The 20,378-nt window shown below is 51.1% G+C and overlaps 3 protein-coding genes across 4 annotated transcripts; 1 reads left to right on the forward strand and 2 right to left on the reverse strand.

Moving 5' to 3' along the window:
• Nucleotides 1-385: 385 nt before the first annotated feature.
• On the reverse strand, nucleotides 386-8,046 carry cherp (calcium homeostasis endoplasmic reticulum protein). 2 transcript variants are annotated; one of them, XM_052074373.1, is made up of 20 exons: nucleotides 7,845-8,046; nucleotides 7,066-7,239; nucleotides 6,894-6,932; nucleotides 5,858-6,036; nucleotides 5,100-5,237; nucleotides 4,876-5,027; nucleotides 4,496-4,607; nucleotides 4,291-4,380; nucleotides 3,903-4,083; nucleotides 3,353-3,513; nucleotides 3,012-3,257; nucleotides 2,735-2,927; nucleotides 2,337-2,596; nucleotides 2,071-2,204; nucleotides 1,908-1,994; nucleotides 1,473-1,640; nucleotides 1,287-1,394; nucleotides 999-1,093; nucleotides 710-895; nucleotides 386-616 (listed from the first exon to the last, which is right to left on the reverse strand). In XM_052074373.1, exons 1-20 carry the CDS (start codon nucleotides 7,867-7,869, stop codon nucleotides 579-581), a joined length of 2,766 nt encoding a protein of 921 aa, XP_051930333.1. In that variant the 5' UTR covers nucleotides 7,870-8,046; the 3' UTR covers nucleotides 386-578. The 2 variants fall into 2 exon arrangements, with proteins under 2 accessions (XP_051930333.1, XP_051930334.1); XM_052074374.1 differs by lacking the exon at nucleotides 6,894-6,932 and having other exon boundaries at nucleotides 7,845-8,044.
• Nucleotides 8,047-9,318: 1,272 nt separating this feature from the next.
• Nucleotides 9,319-10,949, reverse strand: rpl36 (ribosomal protein L36). The gene is made up of 4 exons (XM_052074376.1): nucleotides 10,823-10,949; nucleotides 9,823-9,917; nucleotides 9,581-9,715; nucleotides 9,319-9,434 (listed from the first exon to the last, which is right to left on the reverse strand). Exons 2-4 carry the CDS (start codon nucleotides 9,913-9,915, stop codon nucleotides 9,345-9,347), a joined length of 318 nt encoding a protein of 105 aa, XP_051930336.1. The 5' UTR covers nucleotides 9,916-9,917; nucleotides 10,823-10,949; the 3' UTR covers nucleotides 9,319-9,344.
• A 1,226-nt stretch (nucleotides 10,950-12,175) lies between these two features.
• Nucleotides 12,176-18,666, forward strand: lmnb2 (lamin B2). The gene is made up of 13 exons (XM_052074375.1): nucleotides 12,176-12,671; nucleotides 14,518-14,654; nucleotides 14,728-14,884; nucleotides 15,364-15,489; nucleotides 15,584-15,682; nucleotides 15,797-15,868; nucleotides 15,951-16,076; nucleotides 16,160-16,380; nucleotides 16,850-17,087; nucleotides 17,168-17,275; nucleotides 17,580-17,699; nucleotides 17,790-17,885; nucleotides 18,134-18,666. The coding sequence occupies exons 1-13, from the start codon at nucleotides 12,444-12,446 to the stop codon at nucleotides 18,167-18,169; spliced, it is 1,764 nt and encodes a 587-aa protein (XP_051930335.1). The 5' UTR covers nucleotides 12,176-12,443; the 3' UTR covers nucleotides 18,170-18,666.
• Nucleotides 18,667-20,378: the final 1,712 nt, after the last annotated feature.

Genomic DNA, 20,378 nt, shown 5'->3' on the forward strand with positions numbered 1-20,378 from the left:
GTAGGGCAACCTGTTCCACGGCGCTTACTTGGGGCAGTGGTTCCCAACCTTTTTGGGGGGGCCTCTCAAGTCTCTCCACCAGAGATCCATCAGCCATCTTACTTGCTGAGCTTAAGACGGGAGCCTTGTGAAGCTAAAGCGATGAGAAAATGGATGGATGCTCGATGATTGATTTTTATTTCCTTTCCTTAAGTTGAACGTTTAATTCTGAGGCATCGTCTTCTTTTTAAGTCAAATTAAAAATCCAATCGCTGCCTTGCGGTCAACTGCATTCACGCGGCCCGCAAAAGCAAATCAAAATGGCAAAAACTATTCCATTTCTGTTGCAAAATGCATTCAAGTCCATATAAGGATCTATAGATAGAAATATAAAAACTAAGTCACATTTTCGAGTACAAGTCGTTTATTTTTCTTCGGTATGGACAACACTTGCTATCACTCTATGACTGTTTTACAAATAAATGTCATTGAAATTATGAGGAAAAAAAAATCATCACACTGAAAAGTAGACAGAAAGTGTCAGCAGTAAGTGTGACAAGTAAGAATCAGTGATGGTGTCGTGGCGCTCTTTGATGACTTCATTCTGCGGGAGGAGCCTCCTGGGGGTCTCGGTTCACTGAAGCAAAAGCGGACAGGAGTTGGACTTTGTGTATTCGCAATCACTCCCTGTTGACGTGAATCGCCACTTTCGGTGCGTGCGCATGCGTACCTTCCTCTCGAGCCTTCATGCGCGCCACAAAGTTGAAGCTCTTGTTCCTGCGGTAGTTCTCGTAGGGGTCGTCCAGGGAGACGCCGACGCCCTTGTACTGGTCCCACTTGTCGCGGATGTCGCCTCCTTTGATGGGGTCCTGGATGCCCTGCTCCTTAGCACCCAGACCGCCGGACCCACTCCAGCCTGAAGCCGGGCACGCAAATGGGTGAAGGGCGGGCTACGCGCGGCCACAAGCGCACGCGAGGCCACAAGCGCACCCGCGGCCACAAGCGCACCCGCGTCTTACCCATCTTCATGAGGAGCTGATGTCCTTTGTTTTCCTCACCCAGGCGGGAGTCTGGAGGACCTTTGGAGGGGGCGGCGCCCGCGGACGACGTGGAGCTGCCACAAGTGCTCGTTAAAATGACTTCGGAGTTAATGCACTAATATCTCTACAATACGTTTAATTACTAAGAATTAAATTAATTATTAGCTAATTAAAAAATGACAGCTAAAAGTTACTGTGTAATAACCCGATGTGTTATTATTGAAGTTACTGTACAACGTGTCGCTGATCAAGCTAGCATGTACTCACGGCGGTGAGGAGCTGCGCGACTTATGTCCTCGGCGCCTCCTGGCGGGCGAGCGTGAACGCGACCTGGAGCGAGAGCGACTCCGAGACGACCTCGATCCACTCCTGGACCTGCACACATACAGTTTGCACTCAACATGTAGCCCGCGGCACGGTGGCAGGGAGCACGTAGCGGTCGGGCGCTCAAACCTGGAGCGCGAGTAGGATCGTGAGCGGCTTCGGGAACGCGAGGACCGGGATCTGGACCGAGATCTGGACCTGGACCTGGACTTTGACTTGGAGGAGCGAGAACTGGACCGTGAGGAAGATCGGCCCCGGCTGCCCGAGCGACTCCTGGAACGACTGCTCATGCGAACGCTGAGCGACGACCACAAAACATCAAGTCAATAGCAAATCTTGGTTTTTGTTCTGGGTTTTTTTTGGGGGGGGGGGGGGCACAGACGCTTATCCTTTTTTTTTAATATGCTCCTTTCTCAGACTACATAAATAAAATAAAACAGTTTGGTTTGGGGTCCCCGACGCCAAAAGGAGAATTACACAGTAGAACTAGCTAAGTTGAACCCGCACCAGTCACTGGTCCGCCTCCCCGAAAAAAAGTCTACTCCGTGAACGTGGCAAACGCACCTGTTGCGTTTCTCTTGACCTTTTTTCCTGCGCGCTCTCATCTTGGCCCGGAAGAACTCGTAGAGGCCGTTCTGTTCCCATCCTTCGCTGGCAGAGCGCAGACAAGGAAGACTTCACGGGGGTCCTGAACCTCGCGGACGAGTCAATCGAGCGACGCGCATACCTGTTGCGTGGGCGGTCGTGGGAGGGGGGGCTGTAGAAAGCTTCCACGGCGGCCAGCAAGCGTTCGCTGGGGGGCATGGGCGGCGGCAGGCGGATGTCTTTTGGATCCAGAGCTTTATAGTCGCAGTCCTCCAGCTGCAGAGAACAAAGTCGGTCAGGGATTTTGCCAAATTCAGAGGACGCCTTCTGGGAATTTTGCAAGGCCACGGGGCGCGGTCACACGCAATCATTTCCACCTCGACTCCGCCGCCGTTCTGCCGGACTCACTTTGACCAGCGGCGCCATCAGGCCGGCGGGGAGGTCGAAGTACGGCACGTTGGGCACCAGGCTGGGATCGTCCTGGACGGGAACCGGAGGCTGCCGGTGGCGCACGTGCGGCGAGTGGCCGTTGAAGCCGTGGGGGGGAGGCGGCGGCCCGTATTCCGGGTGCTGCCCCCCGCCCCACGGAGGATGGTCACCCCCCATGCCGGAGGGAGGCGGTCTCTGGCTGGAGTGGTGGGGAGGGGGCGGCGGCGGGCCCGGCATGTCTGGTAGCGGACCAACGAGATGAGAATGGCTTCTCAGCCAAGCGACTCAAGCGGCAGTCGTTTGAAAGTTCCCAGCTAGCGCAACGTCAACGCTCATTTTCTATTATTTGTTAGCATTAAGCGCGGCGGCCCACCCACCTCTGGGGAAGTCCCCCTGAGAGTAGTCGAAACGGTGGGGCGTGTAGGGCGCCCGGTCATAGTGGTGTCGCGGCGGGAAGTCGTCCTGCATGAAGCGCGACGGGAAGCGTCCGAAAGAGTGCGGCGGCGGGGGCTGGTTGAAGGGCGGCGGCTGCTGGTGGGGTGGGAAGGGGCCTCTGAAGTGGGGAGGCCTCTGTGACACAAAACAAAACGGTCGGAGGTTTGTCGTCGACGGAAAGTAAGCGTGCGCGTGGCCGCGCGGCCGTGCGTCTCGTGCCTGCATGCGGGGCGGAAAGGGCGGCTCCCTCTGACCCCAGGGCGGCTGCTCGGGCTGGTTCCCCCACGGAGGCTGCTGGTCGTACGAATTCCAAGAAGGGGGACCCGGATCGGGACCGCTCCAGGGGCCCCCTTCTCTGGGCGGACCCCCGCTCCAGTTGCCCGGCTCCCTCTGGTCATTCCACATCCCCTCGTGGCTGTTCCAGGGCGGACACGGAGGCGGCGGCTGGTTGGGGTCGAAAGGAGGCTGAGGGGACAAATGAGTTGAGGGGGTGGGGCTGCGGGGACGACCTGACCCACTTGATCGGTTCCGGCGTCAGACTGTCGATGGCATTTTTTTACCGGTTGGCTGGGGTTCCACGGGCCCATGTGCTGGGGGTCGTACCACGCGGGCTTGGGGGGGAGGTCCGAGGGTCCTCCGGAGTTGCTGGGATCCTGGGGTCTCGATGGAGCTTCGTCAAAGTCCCCGGGCGGAGGACCCGACATTGGGGGCTTCACCTCGGCTGCAAAAAAAAATAATAATAATAATCATAAAAATAGCTACAAGCGTGACGGTCGTACATGTCGTGACAAAATTAAATGTATGGAAAATGTCAAATAATAATAATAATAATAATGTCAATTGACACTCCTTGGTGTGCCTCAAGGCTTTGAAAATGAACAAATTTGGTCATAAAACTTTTGCTTCAGCAAGATTTGCATCCTGAGATTCATTGCCGCTGTTGCGTTTATACAAATGAGAAATGGGAGAAGGATTTCACAAGTTTGTTGTCTTCTGAGCCCTCCGAGGCTATTTATTTTTTTGCGGGCACCCGGTTTGTACAGCCCATGTGATTGCTCTTCTCCTCGGGGGGTTCTGGAGTTCACAGAACACCGGCAGCAAAGGGGTCACCTGCTGGCGCGGCGACGGGCTTTTCCGCATCAGCAGCCGGCGGCGGCGGCAGCTGGGGGGCGGGCTGCTGCTTAAGGCTGGCCACAAAGTCTTCGTGCTGGCTCTTGAGGACTTGGACCTGCTGCTGGAAGGCCAACTGGATGGGCTGCACCACGCTGGCGTACTCGGTGATCAGCGAGGCCTGCGGGAGAGGCTCAGTGTCGCGTCACTGCCACAATAAAACAATCCCTCCTTGATCGGGGGGGGGGCCCTTACGCCAGAGACCAAACAAAAAATTTTTAAAAAGGGGGGGTCAGTGGATTTAACCCCAGAAACGGGGGACTAACTTTGGATTCTTGTGAAAACAAATCTGCAGTTTCATATTGAGGTCAAGTTTTGTAGTTCTCACCTGGTACTGGCCCAGACCGAGCGCTGGATTCTGGAGTTGCTGAATCGTCTCCTCGTCAAAGTAGCCGTTTTTCTCCCAAAGCTGCAACAGCTGAGGACGAGAAGGACCGGCTCAGCCGCGAGGTCGAGCTACTCACGTGGGCGAGTTGACGTGAAGTCGCCATTGGTTTCGGACGGAGAAGAAAATGAAAAAGAAAGGCCCTCACCCGGGTGATCTTCTGCTGCTTCTCCTCTTCCACGGCCAAAAAGCTGGTGCAGTAGATGGGAACTACAACCTTCTGCAGAGCTGCCAACAAATCCTTCTGCTGCTTGCGTTGACTGCAAAGGCAAGACGCCACACGTCACCACACGTCACCACATGCTAGAGCTGTGCTACGTGCCGCTAGATATCACAGAGATGACATACAACTTCCCGCCGAAAGAGAAGAAGTAGCCCCCGCCCCTCCAACTTGCTTTATTTTACTATTGGGAGTGTGCCGATACCTCCATGTAGACATTCGCGCGCCGACGATAGCATTCTGCGCTCACGTGCCCACGCTACCTTACGCTGCGACAACAAAGATTGCATCATTCGCACATTGCCTACCAGTGATGTAGCACGTCATTGGTCAGGTAGATGAGATGTAGGCGGAGCTCAAAATGCGCTCCCTCGGCAGCGATGCGGTTGCGAAGGTGCGACGTCATCAGCTCGCAGTGCTGCGGCGTCTTGGCGTTGTTGAACATCCAGTTCTTACCGGCCTGACACAACAACAACATTTAGCGCCGTGCTAATGGTTGGGGCTCGGTAGCACGTGGCTCCCGACCGCTTACTGAAATGGCATCTTTAGTGCAGGTGTCGATGATGGGCTGCAGCAAGCTGTCCATCTCGCCCATGTCCAGCTGAGTTTCCGTGATCAACTTCTGGAGTTGCTGCTCGGCCGCCGCCGCGATGGCAGCGCTCATTTGTTCCTACGCGCACACATGAAGGATTGATGTCGCATCAATATGCCGCATCTACACTCGAGTGTGCAGCAATCAATCAGTTAGCAACGAGTAATTGAGGATCAAAAGAATTTATTATTATGATAATCGAGTGATCGTTTGGAGACCTTTTTTTAATTAGAATTTGTCCAAATCTTCGACATCTCAGCCTCGCGACAGTAAATATTTGGGCACTATCGGTGCTTTGAATCAAAGTAAAACATTGGCAGACATCGGATTTCATTTTGGAACATTTTTTAACCAATTTTCCGACCGATGCTAGGGAGCAAACCAGACACTCAATCATCATCAACTTATGTTTGATGACAATCATCTTGCAGAGGGCCAAACCCAGGAGGGACACGCACACCCGTGGCTGCCTAGACCAGAAATCCACTTCTGCGTCCCGCTCTCAAGGCGATACGGACGCTACACACAGATTGTGTTTTCAAACATGACTGGTGAAATAGCAGAGCTTGTTGTAAAAACGTACGGCAAGGCCCTATCCTATTTCTGTTGCCACACGCGTCTTCCTTGACCTCAAAACGCCATCCAGGCATAGTTGGTATCGCCGCGACTCCACACATCCGCACACTGGAGGTGCGCACCTGTCTGAGCGTGTGCAGGTGTTGCTCCTGCTGCTGCAGGTTCCACAGACTCTGCTGGATGAGGTCATCCATGGCGGGTGTGGTCGCAGCGGCGGCGGTGGCAGAGGACGGCGGCGCCAACATGGCCATGGGCGGCGGCGGGATGTCCGGCACGTCCAAAGCGCCCGGGTTGTAGAGCTCTGCACACACGGGAAGCGCACGCGGCGTCAGCGCGCGCGTTCACCCAAAATGTCAACGAGGAGACCACCTCGTGGATGAAATGCCTGCAGACGCGGTCAACACGTTTTATCATCCAACTCTGCCTGCGAGATGGAAACAAGGGGGGCATGGCTATATTGCCGACTCGAAAGGCACGTTGATGGAGGAGTTGGTTGTTTACCGATTTCTCCTAAACAAATTCCTGACTTGTAATGCGCAAGCTAGCTGCATTATTAATCATTAAATGCGGAGGATAAATAATTTGACCGAGTCCTGTTTTGGTGTCTGCCCAACCAGTTGCGTTCAAGCCATTGCCAGCGGGATCACAACCCCTCGACATAGATGCTAACTAGCATCAGCATTCAGCTAGCGGGGCCTTTCTAGAATTCTCCGCTCGTACCTCAAGTCAAAGTCAAACAATCTCCACCGATGGCGGCTCGTACCTTGAGAAACTCATAAATCGGGTCCCTGGCATCTCAAGACACACCGTGCGATCAAATCTAACGTTGGCCGGCCATGCCGACGCGACCAAGCTGCTGCATTTAAACTTCAAACGGTATTGACAGCATGTGGTAGGGGTTAAAACTTAAACAGCAGTTTGACCGGACGCCTACAGCACATCTGCGCACCTCTCTCGGGCGGATCTGCATCGTACCAGCAGCAAGCAACAGAGCTCCCTCTGCGTCCCCTTTGAACCAGACGGCATGGCAAAACACAAAATACAATGTCATGCCATGAGGACAAAAGAAGCAACTCAAAACAAACTTAAGAGTCGCCAAGCACAAGCAAAAAGCTGAAACTCTGAATGGACCTGGCAGCTTTGCATCCAAATAAATACCTTCAGATTTATACTCCTCCCCATCACGGGAAAAGGGATCTAAGTGGAGAAGAAGCACATTTTAATGCAAACCCGCACGCCAACAAACACGGCGCGCAAGACGGTCGACGTTTCACCGCGTCGCACGTGAGCAAATTGCCCATATTTGGACGGCCTTTGCGGAAGCACGTACGCTGCTGCTGCGCCAGAGCCAACTTGCACTTGTAGTAGCTGAAGTAGTCGCCGCCGAACAGGAAGGAGAATTTGGGGTTGTCCTTCTGCTTGTCCATGGTCATCTTCTCGAATTCGGGACCATTGCGGGCCACGAACTGGGCCAGCTTGTCAATCACGTTCCGCAGCTCCTGATCTGTGACGAAAGTAAACAGGGAGGCTTATTCTCTGGGACTTGGAAAATGTCATCAGTGGAGGAATTTTGGGGGGGCAGTTGCGGCCTCATTCTGAAAACTTTCCACATTGGATGGCGTGATGAAGGGGTCAAAATGAACAGAGGATTGAGGAAATGGATTGAATTAAAGCGAGTTCTCACTTGCTGCATCAACGGTTCATGCAGCAGGTTCCAAATATTGTTTGAACTGAAACCGTTTTTGTGACTAAAATTTCAAATTGCTCATATGATTTGGAACAAGATTTGCAGCACGATAAGCAATTTGTGCAAGTACGTTCCAAATAGGAACTTGGAATTATTTATGCAAAAACACAAAATGCTAATTTGGAACGGCGCTTTCTTATCAAATTATTCTACGACAACTATACTCCATTGAGATCAAACTGGTGAATGCAGTCCCTATGCTCATATGATTTTGACGAGTCCGATTTAGGAAGAGTTACGAGTTTGAATCGCGTCAGTCGAAAAGCTAAACAGCACCCGGGGTAGGCTAGCGCGGGTTAGCATCCGTGCTAGCCACCAACTCAATGGCGCACGCAAAGGGTAGCCCCGGCGCAATTCCTCACCTTCCGGGGGCGTGGGGGTCTCCATAATCAAGGCCGCCTATAATAGTTTTGATGAAAATGTGCAGTAGAGTCCAAAATGTCGACAAAACGGCCCTGCTAACTCATTTCGGGTAGGGGTAAAAACGTTTGAAAAACACCCGCATTGTAGCTCACTGCCGTGGAGCGGAAGCGGAGGACAGGAGAGCAGTCAAATGTGCCTACAGCGCCCCTGGTACCGACAGTGGTCGGTGGTGGACTTACGAACAAAAGCTCGCATTCTCTCATTATTTCTCTTATTTTTTTGTTTTCAGGACTCCAGGACGTACAAATGCAATAGCAATGGGTAATAACAATGAGAAAAGGAGAGGAACTTACACTACAGCAATAAATTATAAAGGGCGCATCAAGAGAAAGTTTTATGTGCTTTCACTTTTATGGCCTTTCCTATACATTACTTCTTTTTAAAATATACAAAAGTAATACTTCGAGAGTGGTGGTTTTCGAACATTAAGCCACGTTCATGTTTTCACACGCACATTCGGCGTTTTAGACTCTCCCCATTTGGCACATCTTGTTCTCCCAGTAAAATTCACAATGACATCCACGCAGTTTTCGATCGAATTATTCACGAAATATGCATTCCACACAGGGTGTTAAAGTTAAGGACTTAGTGATGATAAAAATGGCAACAAGGCGACAAAAACGTGAGAGGGGAATTGTGCGCTTGTCGTTTGTGACGTGTCAGTCGAGGGCGGGTGGGGGACAACACCCCTGAGACTGACAGGCTCACCCAGTCCACCGCAGACGCCCAAACATTAACGTGGAGGGCTCGACGCCGACCAAAACCACACTCACCAATCATCACGTGAAGCCACTTTGTCGGTGACTGGCTCGTTGGCCTGCGGCAAATCAAATGCAGGGCTCACGTGTCGCCGCTGGACACAAGCGCACCAAGACAGCAACAATAACTAAACATCCCAAATGTCGAGGTCCAGCTGCCAGGTTAGCCGAACATGCTAATGAACACGGCAACAGGGTAGGAATTCCTTTTCTCTTTTTTTCCGATGCGCGTTATCCTCACACAGGTCGCACGGCGTGCTGGAGCCTATCCCAGCCGTCTCCGGCCATTACGCGGGGGACACCCTGAACCGGTTGCCAGCCAATCGCAGGGCTCACAATCACACTTAGGAGGGGCTATTTACTGTAATATGCACTATAAATGTGAACTATAACCACTTGCAGAATGGTGGTTGGGGTCCACTGATCTAGAGTACAGAACAGGTCAACAAAGGACAACACGAGTAAAATGCCAGCCAGTACGAGAAGTTGCTCACCGAAGGCCAGTTGCAATTTTCTCAGAATATTGTCAACGTACTCCGTGACAGAGCACAATCACGTTGACAATTTGCCATGTATCTGGCCTTCTTTGAACATCGCCTCGGGGCACAAACCAACCAAACCCGAGCCCTCATCCCGAAAAACAAGAGGCAGTGGGTATAGTCAAACATTTATTCAGACAAATTAGTCCTTCTTGGCAGCGGCCTTCCTCATGGCGGCCAGCACGTTGCTCAGCTCCTCACGCTTTCTCTTGGCCCGGATGTGGGTGCCAATCTGCACAAGAGTTCAACAAGTCTTAAAATAACAGCAAACAACTTAATTTTGATTAATAATAATAATTTGGGGCAATTGGAGGTCAGCCACTTGTTGGTGATTTGACTTGGAAAGATTTTCAGTCAGAGGCGGGAGCAGGACCTCACCCTTTTCTTGATGAACTTGAGTGCCCGCTTGTCCTTGGACACTTTGAGCAACTCCATGGCTCGCCTCTCGTACGGAGCAAAGCCGCACACCTCGCGGATCATGTCTCGGACAAACTTGCTGTGCTTGGTCAGACGCTGGAAAAATGAAAAGGCAAAAGCAGGCGTCACGCACAAGCTGAGCGTTATTATTTGGAACCGGCGACAGCGGCGCAACGTCCGATCTTGGATCGAGAGAAACTTACCCCGCGGCGGCGGCTGTGTTTGGGGGCGGTGACGTTTTTGGTGACTCGGTGGCCTTTATTGAGGCCGACGGCCATCGGGTAGCGAATAGCCATGTCTGCAAAGTACAAGAACGCATCAGTGAATGTCGATCCGCTACGTCGTCATAATGTGACCAGATGGAGGGGCACCTGAATAGTGTTCCAAAACAATTTGCCCTTTGAATGATGAGTCAACACTTAGGTTCATTTCCGTGCAAATTCATGATGCACTGCTGTAGCAGGTGTACACCATTTATGTGCAACCTCAGTCAATGTTGTTTTTTTAAGTTGAACCCTAATAACACACTCCCGAGTAAATACACAGTAATCATTGGGGAACTATCTATGTCCAATATATATATATATAAAAAACCTAAAACCCAGTACTTGGAACTCAGCCACTCCGACCAAGTATCATCCCCGACCCGCTGGGATCACGCCGTGCATTCTGTGATTTTTTTTTCAACCTCTGAGCACAGCATCTCAGCTTTGGACGAGACAATTCCCATCCCGACCACAGCGTTGCCACATTACGTTCATTCTATTATGGCTGCAAAGTAGCGGTGACGTTTCATTGCAGTTAACCGCTCCATTCAATTCTTCAGATGGTCAATCGACCACTGCCCCGCGCTTGAAGACAGACGCTCGGTTTACCTTGAGCGCTAAGGTGCTTGTTCAAAGAAGTGAGACGAAACCTCCTCGCCGGCGTATAATACACCAGGTTAATGTTAAAAACAACATCCCATTTCGCGTACTAGCTCGTGCGTGTTGTCTAAGTAACAGCGAAACCATTCCAGAAGTCGATACTGGCTGTTGAGACACTCTCAACTTGAATATCCTCGGTCGGATTCCGCACAATACGCAACGCAAGGGGTGAGGTAAGGCAGACGGTTGTTGTCAATTTAATTGCTCGAAGATGAAACGATGGATGGCTGAGATTCTAAACGGGTTTGGTTTGGAGATAATCCCGGTGAATTCATACCTGCTGTCTGTAATGGCGGCAAAGCCGGAAGGACTGATGGCTGCACCAGGCGGCCAAGTGAAGGGTTCACTCGGAAGACAATGACGGCCACGAGACAGCGCCACCGTCAGGCTGGAGGATGAAGCCTTGTTCAGTTATCTTTTCGAGAAGTACGGTTACACGACTCAAGTACTAAGTACGTACTATATTACCTGGAATCCATAGACCAGTGATATACAAGAACTCAAAATATTAGTGAAATTCATAAAAATATTCCACATTTTGTATTATCTTGTATATGTATTTTAATCACATTTAGCTGTAGTATAATAATTATGTCAGCATGTCCGCAGATGTCATGGGTTTCATTCTGGGTTCCGGCCTTCCTCTTAGGAGTTTGCCTGTTTTCCCCGTGCCTGTATGGGTTCGCCCCAGTTTCCTCTCACGTTCCAAAAACATGTTTGGTAGGTGAATTGAATATGCTTAATTGTCCCCAGGTGTGAGTGTGAATTGTTGTTTGTCTCCGTGTGCCCTGCGATGGCCTGGCAACCAGTTCAGGGTGTACCCCGCCTAGTGGGAAAAGCTCCACCACGGTGCGACCCTTGTGACGATAAGCGGCTCGGATAATGGGTCTTCTTTCTATTCATAAGAAAAGACAAAGCAGTGAAATTCATGTACTTTTTCCTTGTTCATTTATTAAATTATGTACAACGTAAAAACAAAGTGGCAACTACTGTAGAAAATACTTCACTATGTCAAACAGTCATAGAGCTGTAACAGATACAAGATTAAGTCATATAAAATACATTGATCTATGCAAATTAAGTTGTAATATGTAAATATTTTTTACAGAGACATTAAAGAAAAACGAGAGCCAAGACGATAACATTCCACGAACAGCACCTGACGTAACACGATATGATTTACACGGAAGTTATTCCGTTATCTCCCTTCATGAAGTTTAGTGAAATGAATGAGCGCTTTAAATATTTGATAATCCCTTATTTATATAAATTAAGTAACTTATGAAAGTTTGCTGGATGTCACGAACAAATAATTGATCGGAATAAGCCGTCTTTGTTGTTTTCAATCCCGTTAAACGCTTCCAGGTCGGATCTGGGACAACCCGAGTGGGAGAAATCCGATTTTCCGAACCCTCAGCCAATACACCATAAATCTGGATTCGGGAATATGGAATGTCGCGAAGAATAATATGAAATCGAAAACAAAAGTTGACTTTTCTATCACTGTTCGAGGAACCAAACAATACATTTTTCATAATGGCAAGTACTGACTGCGTTCTCGAGCCGTGACATCAGCTCGGAGTCGAATGGTGTTATTTTCCCATCCTGCATTGCGCGACCGGATGCGATCCATGCTTTTGGCGCGGTGGAGGCAGCTCTGGCGGCCATTTTGGAGTCCGCTTCGACCACTCCGCCCTAGTCCCGAGCGAGCGAGTGAGAGAGACGCAGCCGTCGCGTAGAACTTGCCCGCCTCCCATTGATCTATCGCCAGTCGTCCTTTCCCTCGCCGAGCCCCTTTATCTTTTTCCGTCCCAATTCGACGAGGACGACGGACACCGCGTGCTCTCTTGGCCGCCGATCGAGCGAAGAAATCGTCGAAGAAAGAAAAGCGAGCCGTTATGGCGACTGCAACCCCAAGCCGTGATGCTGGCCGGCCGGCGGCGACCGCGGCCGCCTCCTCGACGCCGCTCTCACCCACCCGCATCTCTCGCCTGCAGGAGAAGCAGGACCTGCAGCATCTCAACGACCGGCTGGCCGTCTACATCGAGCGGGTGCGCTCCCTGGAGCTAGAGAACGACCGGCTGCTCGTGAAAGTGTCCGAGAAAGAGGAGGTCACCACCAGGGAGGTGAGTGCAAAGTGTTAAACCGGGGCCGCCTCGACGCGATCGTCTTCACTTGGCCTCTTTTCTTTGGTCGTATCCCGCCAAAGCAGAGCAAAAGATTTCAAACGGTCCGTAAATGATTTCACACGAAACGTGGGTGGCATACGGCCAAATGGCCGGAACGCTTCTTTCTTTCTTGCCCCCTCCCCCCAAGAAAAAAAAAACAAAACAAACAAATACAGAGGAACCACCTCTTGCTTCAGAAAGTTTTGACTTACAAAAGGGGAACTCGTCGATATGATTACGTTTGAAGCGGATAAAAGTTGCCCGGGACTTCCAAATTCGAATAGAGAGCAGTTGAGTATGCGCGCCATTTCCTACCAACGCCCCCCTCCATCTTTTAACCGCTTCGCTGATGTTCCTCCCCATTTTCTGTTCTCATTCCCCATCGTCCAAAGTGGAACTCTATGTTAGGTGTGACCTATTTGATCAAGGTACTTTCTGACTTGAATAACTTTTTTCACTTGGTTGAAAAGGTTCGTGTCATTTTTCGAGAGTGGCAAACACAGAAAACTCCAACGAATAATGCTGCTAATTATTTCCGAGGGGCCCCAGATCTTCATTATTTAGCCAGCCTTTACATGAACAGTGGCCCGTTATTGTGGAGGGCCACCTGAAGTTCACCGACACCGTGCTGGTACAAACTTAATTCATAAATACAATGAAATCAACATCTACTTGCTTTTTATATATACATCTACATACTATTTATTATATGGAAACGGTTTTGTGTGTGTGTATGTATATAATATATTCCTTCTCCATTAAAAGTTAAACAAATCAAATAATAAAATTGTCATTTAAAATGTTAAAATCCTCAAAAATGTAATGTTTGTTAGTTCTGAGCAAACAAAGTAGATCAACAGTAAAGTGAAGTGTATTTGTCTTATGAATGGTTGAGAGGGAAGAAATTTCATCGACTTGTACTTGACTTATAAGTCAAGTGTGGCTGCACACGCATTGTATTCAAACAGCGGCGTTTTTAAATATTTCAATGATAAAGAATGACACGTGGGACACAAGCGTACCGTAAGTGGAAGTCGCCCGTCAGCGATCTACATGCAGGGTATATAAATAACCCTTTGCGACCTATTTGTTATTTAAACCTTAGTGGTTACGAGAGGGGGGCACAGATTCGCAAAATCCAGCAGGGGTTTTTTGAGCCCGTCGTGACCGCTTCCACAAAGACGCCGTCCCAATTGGTGTCAGAAGTGCGTCAAGTGTTTTGCGTTACCGCATTTACACAGCAAGCGACTCTTGTTCTCCCTTTATTGCGTCTTTCTCCCAAGTGTGCTTGTTGAATGTCGCTGCTATTTCATCGCTCGCTGGAAACGGTCAAGTCCTCGAGATTTGGAGGCTGCCACATGTACAAATCATTCACATCTTCCGGACGCAAAACCGGCGCGAGCATGTGCTGTGCGTTAGCACGGTAAAAATCGGCTCAGCACATTTTTCGCATTCCTCGTTGGGACATACCATCGCGAACGCCCGTCGTAGTCAAAGCGAAAAGACTTCCTTTGCTTGCTCTGGACGGCCGTCACCACGCCTGGCAGGAAAGGAAGCTAGGAACATTTCACATGACCGAAATGATCACAGAATTGCAAACCTTTCAATCAAGCCCTTCGAGTCCTTAACTTTTGGCGCTAGGAATTGCAACCGCCATCCAAATTGAATTGGAATGCACGGGAGCGCCAAACCAGAAAGTCGCTTGCGCCGGCGCGAGCGCTGGAACTTGGCTTCTCGTCTCCCGTTGACCGCTGGATCTCGTCGGCCGACTTCCAGGATGATGATCCCTTTGCTTTGTGTTTAGGTGAGCGGCCTGAAGCATCTGTACGAGGCCGAGTTGGCGGACGCCCGCCGGGTTCTGGACGAAACCGCCAGGGAGCGCGCCCGGCTGCAGATCGATCTGGGCAAGGCCCAGGCCGACTTGGAAGAGGCCACACGCAGGTGACGCCTAAAAAGGGGGGCCGCCGGTCAGCCGATGTCTGACGGCGCTGCTTTTATTCCCTCGGTGTGCCAGTGGCAAGAAGAAGGATGGCGACCTGGCGGCGGCCATGTCGCGGGCGGGGGCTCTGGAAAGTCAGCTGAACCAGAGCGAAGCGGCGCTGTCCACGGCGCTCAGCCAAAACGCCGCGCTCACCTCCGACCTGCTTGAACTCAAGGGCCTGCTGGCTAAGGTGATCTGCCCCTTTTCTCATTTGCACGGCGTCCGGAAAGTGACAAGCAGTTCTCTTTTTTGGGGAAGGTGATGTCGGGTCATACGGGGACGGGCGGGGGGCACTTCAAACCGTGTAGCCTAGCAGGATCAATTCATCAAATCCAAGAAGCATCAATTTTCCAATTCAGTTGGACCGAGGATATTCCAAACTAGATTTACCCAGTGGTAAATTGGATGACTTATTTAGCGTTGAAGGCAGACATGAGAAAATAACGAGGTGGGGGGGGGGGGAATAATATTGGTGGCACAGCTGCTGCACATGTGTCGCCATCTCGTGGCCCGGCCTGTATGTTGTGGTTTTCTCAAACGTCGTTGCAGCCGTGCCAACAGTTTGTCGCCACCTGTTTGCCGACCCCCCCCCCCCCCCTCAATTGCCGCATTGTCCGACGCAGATGAGCCCGCCGACGCGGCGCGAAAATTGATTTGAACGCTTTGCAGGCGGAGGACAGCCACGCCGTGGCCAAGCGGCAGCTGGAGGCCGAGACCTTGATGCGCGTGGACTTGGAAAACCGTTGCCAGTCGCTCAGCGAGGACCTGGAGTTCAGGAAGAACATGTTTGAGGAGGTGAAGATGATTTCGTGGCAACGGGAAAGGCCTCCACCTGCGGAAGGGAAGGGCGACGTTTACGAAGGTTGTTTTCCTTCAAATGTCGGTCTAGGAGGTTCGGGAGTCTCGCCGCAGACAAGAGCAGAGAATTGTGGAAGTGGACTCGGGAGCCAGACAGGACTACGAGTTCAAACTGGCCCAAGCCTTACAGGTAGGCAGATGGCAGCGTGTGCGAATGAGTGACAGAAGGTGATGTGTGAGAGTCAGAGGGCGCGCCCGCCAGCGAGCAGTTCCGCCATTGAGCCAATACGTACGTGCACGGCAGGACCTACGGAAGCAGCACGACGAGCAGGTGTTTCTGTACAAGGACGAACTGGAGCAGACCTTCCAGGCCAAGGTTAGCCAGCGCCGCGTTGTCTCCCATTCAGCCGCTCCGAATTCCCGATTGGGTCACCTCAAAGCGAGACCTTTTGTTGTAGCTGGACAACGCCAAGGTGTCGTCAGCCATGAACGACAAGGCCGTGTGCACGGCCAGAGAGGAGCTGCAGGAGTCCCGCATGAGAATCGAGGGTCTGAGCTACCAGCTGAGCGCCCTGCAGAAACAGGTACTCCAGCCTCCGCCGCGCTTCGCCTCTCGGCCGCCCGATCCTCGCCCGGCGCGGTCCTAACGATGTTGGCGCGCCTGCAGGCGGCGGCCGCCGAGGACCGCGTGCGGGAATTGGAGGACATCCTGTCGTCGGAGCGGGACAAGTACCGGCGCGTGATGGAGGCCAGGGACCTTGAGATGAACGACCTCCGCGAGCGCATGAACACGCAGCTCTCCGAGTACCAGGAGCTGTTGGACGTCAAGCTCACGCTGGACATGGAGATCAACGCCTACAGGAAGCTCCTGGAGGGCGAGGAGCACAGGTGGGCTCGTTGGAGGTGGACACGATTGACGACCCTTCAGCGGGGAGTTCAAGTCCAAATATTTCTTGACACCGATGGTTTCTATGCTCCCCCGCTCGTTCGTCTAAACGCGGCATTCCGATGCTGATTGCGTTTGTGGCCATTTTACCGCCTACTGCCACTTGCTGTCAACAGAAATGATGTCACGGTTCCTAAGGGCTCGGGTGTTGACCATTCGGGCTCACCCGTTTTTCCGCCTGGGTTCATGTGACATTCGCAAGCAGAGCCCTGAGGCACTGTGATGTCATTTTCAGTCGACGCCAAGTGGCAGTAGTACGCAAAATGGCCGCCCACGAGCGAAATGATTGCCACCCTCAATTATCAGGTTTGTGCTCTCAAGTCAAAGCAAAACCAAAAGACCGCGTTGATCTCGTCTTCCGGTTAGGTGAGACGAAGTTGACGTCGGCCACGTTTCTGTTCCCGCTTGCAGGCTGAAGCTGTCCCCCAGTCCCTCTTCCCGCGTGACCGTGTCCAGGGTGACGGGCTCGTCCTCGTCCCGCACCTCCAAGCGCAGGAGGGCCGACCTGGAGTCGGGCGACCTGGCCGACGCGGGGCGCGGCGAGGAGCTGCTGCTGGCCTCCGAGGAGGACACGGCCAGCGGCGCCGTCTCCATCTCGCCCACCGACATGGACGGCAACTCGGTCACCCTGGCCAACGACACGGATCAGGTGCGTGCTCGCGCCTTTTGCCCGTCTCCCGCCCCGCGTTGCCCGCTTTGTCCTATTTAGAACGTGCCGTGCCGTCGCAGGATCAGCCTTTGGGGAGCTGGAGACTGAGAAGACAAGTGGATGACGCCGACGAGATCGTCTACAAGTTCTCGCCCAAGTTTGTTCTCAAGGCCGGACAAAGCGTCACCGTAAGACGATGGCGCCTTCTCTATCTCGCTGTGTGGCCGCGTGACTGTGAAACACGAGTGTGTTCATGCAACATAAAGACATCGAGGATGACAGAAATTGCATGTTTACTGTTGAGAAGCTGAAATACGGAGCTTTTGGGCAGATTCCAATTAAAACAGGGTGGGGGGGTCCAAACAAGTCATTGATGATCAAAAATAGTAATTGATTGATGTCACAAGCGGCTGTCAATTCTCGCGTATATGCAGTTGTAAATATTTGTGGCTTTTGGGAGTGACTCAGACGAACGGGTGCATGCTTGTGTAGGTGTGGTCTGCAGACGCCGGCGTGGCCCACAGTCCGCCCACTGACCTCCTGTGGAAAAGCCAGTCTTCCTGGGGTACCGGAAGTGACATCATCACCAGCTTGGTCAACTCTGACGGCGAGGTAACGCTTCCGCTCATCGGGCGACGGACAAATCGGGCGGGCGGCCGGTCGGCCTCACGTCTAACTCCTCCTGTTGCGTGTGTCCTGCAGGAAGTGGCCAGACGCAGCGTCAGCAAGAAGGTGCAGGTGGAGAACGGAGAGGAGGAGGAGGAGGAGGACGGTGAGGAGCCGGTGGTACACAAGAAGGTGAGCGCACCCTTTTTCATTAGTGCGCCTATTTGGGATGGGCGACATGGGGCAGTTTGGACGTCGACCAAGTTGGGAATTGGCGGCTGCTGTCATGGATGCCAAACGACGACGTGTACGCCGTCCGATATGGGCGAAGCATTTGACCAATAAGCGAATTTTGGAGCGTCGACCGATGACAAAAATGGCTTTCGTGTGAATGATTTGCCGCATTTGAAGTAAGCGATCCGCCCGTTTTCCCCCGGCAGGCCAAAATGGCGTCCAGGGAGTGCGCCGTCATGTGAGGCCTCAGCAGCGAGCGTTGGAGCCTCTCTACCTTCGTCCTCATCCTGATCCTGTCCGTCGCATCTGGACGAACGCCTCCAAGTTTGTCTTAGTCGCCACACGTTGATAGCGGGCCTCCTTTGTTCGACGACAATGTGTATGGTTTGTTGTTGGCCAACAACATTCCCACTGCCAGCGTCACCGCCAGACTCCTCAGATTTTTTTCAATCACTTTCCTTAAAGGCTTCCATTGCGCCGTTGACACAATACCATCACAAAAAAAACCACAAATTTTAAACATTTCCTTCGCTTTTGTTGTTTTTGTCTTCCTCCCCCAGCCCCCCCCCCCCCCCCCAAATATATAAACATTTGATTTTGGCATGAAGTCAACTGGCCATGCCATGTGATCACCTCGTTTCTATCAACTTTTTAAAACTGCTTGAGCCCGATTGATTGGTCGGTTGATTCCTTGTTCCTTTGAGCGGTTCCGATGTATCGAACACTACAAAGACCAAAACCCCCCCCCCCCCCCCCCCCCCCAGATTATTTCACTCGTGGGTGTGTAAAATTTGCTGACGGTTTCCAGTAAATGTACATGGGGAATTTTAGAAAGATTCCAACTGGAAACCTTTCCATGGGAATGACCTTGCAATTGTGGGTAATTTGATGGAAAGCTACAAAATCAAGAGTGAATCTCAAGCAGGGCCTCAATGAATGATTGTTTTTAAATAGTAGATCGACCTAAGAATCGGGTCAAATGTTCTCTTTGCATTGATGAATAATTTGCTGATTTGATCTTTGTGCATATTTGACCGTGCTTGCAGCACAAAGGGGCGGGGGGATCCCCTTATTGAACACAACTTGGGAAGGGGGTTGACGAACCAGTCTGAAACCTGACTTGTTTGAGTCCAGCCTATTCAACTCATTTACTGCCAGCCCACTTCAGATGGCTCTTGGACACCTCGAACCGTCTCTGGCAGCGAACGGGTTAAGAGAAGACCTTCAAGTTTCTGTGTTCCCGTTCTCGTCCCACTAGGGGGGGGGGGGGTTCCATTATTAAGTTCTCGGAATGCTGCAAGCTTGTTTGTCAGTTTCTGTCATACTGGCCACAGTTTAAAGAGTATCTGTTGGCCGGCGTCTGACTCGGTCCTTTGAATTTGGGAGCCGAGTTTGATCTTTTCATGCACGAGTCATTTCCACTTCTTTGCTCGTTGGGTGCAGTCGCTCGCCGTCATCTGACTTCGGCTGCTCAAATGATGACAAAAAAAAGATATATATTGAAACTGACCTTTTTTTTATTTTTCATGAAAAATGCATGTCACGTGACGCGAGTTTCAAACACGCCTTCCGTGACAATGCGTTTTTGTGTGTGTGTGTGTTTTCATACCATGTTTTACACTAGATATTTTAGTTTTTTTGGCAGTGTAATCAGTTTGTTTACATTCAGTATGACTTTAATTTTGTCTTAAGGATCTCCGGGTGATTATTTTGGGTGTTTATAAACCTATATTGGAATTTGCGATTCATTCATTAGAAGTACCAGCTAGGCGTCAATGCGTCCGTTCAGTGCCGATCTCTTCCCTCTTGGATTGGCCAAAGTCTGTTAGCCAGCGCTAACGTTTGGATGTCTCGCGACACGCACCCATCACTTGGAAAGAACAACAACAACAATAAGCAAATATTTGTATGCACAAACGGAACTCGTGACATTACAGAATGTGATGACATGTTGAACATAAGCACCCAACTTGTAGTCTGTGCCTCCGAGACCGGTTTTGATGTGTGTCGGGGTGCTAATTGTGGGGGGCTTGTCATTTTAACTGAACTTTTTTGTACCCACAATAAATGTTTTACATTTACTCAAACTTGACTACTTGATGACTTGTGTCTCATCTCTACACACACACACACACACACACACACACGAAGAAGCTATGAGCTTTGGTTGATGATGGTCTGGAAGTCTGAGTTGTTAAATAAGGCATTCTCTAGTCTAGAACATAGGTGTCAAACTCAGGGCCGCTGTTCTGCATGTTTTCCAAGTCTCCCCGTTGCAACACTGATTCAAATGATCAGATCATCAGCAAGCTCTGCAGAAGCCGGACATTGAATCAGGTGGATTGCAACAGGGAGACTTGGAAAACATGCAGAACAGCGGCCCTCCAGGTCCTGAGTTTGACACCTATACCCTAGAAGATTAATTGTTTATGAGAAGTATATACTCAAATT

Source organism: Hippocampus zosterae, chromosome 8, assembly GCF_025434085.1.
Source record: "Hippocampus zosterae strain Florida chromosome 8, ASM2543408v3, whole genome shotgun sequence".
In the NCBI taxonomy this organism is placed as follows: Eukaryota; Metazoa; Chordata; class Actinopteri; order Syngnathiformes; family Syngnathidae; genus Hippocampus; species Hippocampus zosterae.

What these genes read in the sequence shown, in the direction of transcription:
- cherp (XM_052074373.1), bottom strand. Translation starts at nt 7,869, where the DNA reads ATGGAGACCCCCACGCCCCCGGAAG. An exon ending in CGATCCTACTCGCGCTCCAG is followed by an intron (nt 1,395 to 1,472) that starts GTTTGAGCGCCC and finishes GTATGTGTGCAG; the next exon opens with GTCCAGGAGTGGATCGAGGT. An exon ending in TCAGCTCCTCATGAAGATGG is followed by an intron (nt 896 to 998) that starts GTAAGACGCGGG and finishes GCCCGGCTTCAG; the next exon opens with GCTGGAGTGGGTCCGGCGGT.
- rpl36 (XM_052074376.1), bottom strand. Translation starts at nt 9,915, where the DNA reads ATGGCTATTCGCTACCCGATGGCCGTCGGCCTCAATAAAGGCCACCGA. An exon ending in AACACAGCCGCCGCCGCGGG is followed by an intron (nt 9,716 to 9,822) that starts GTAAGTTTCTCT and finishes TCATTTTTCCAG; the next exon opens with CGTCTGACCAAGCACAGCAA. An exon ending in TCAAGTTCATCAAGAAAAGG is followed by an intron (nt 9,435 to 9,580) that starts GTGAGGTCCTGC and finishes ACTCTTGTGCAG; the next exon opens with ATTGGCACCCACATCCGGGC.
- lmnb2 (XM_052074375.1), top strand. Translation starts at nt 12,444, where the DNA reads ATGGCGACTGCAACCCCAAGCCGTGATGCTGGCCGGCCGGCGGCGACC. An exon ending in AACTGGCCCAAGCCTTACAG is followed by an intron (nt 15,683 to 15,796) that starts GTAGGCAGATGG and finishes CGTGCACGGCAG; the next exon opens with GACCTACGGAAGCAGCACGA. An exon ending in AGCCGGTGGTACACAAGAAG is followed by an intron (nt 17,886 to 18,133) that starts GTGAGCGCACCC and finishes TTCCCCCGGCAG; the next exon opens with GCCAAAATGGCGTCCAGGGA.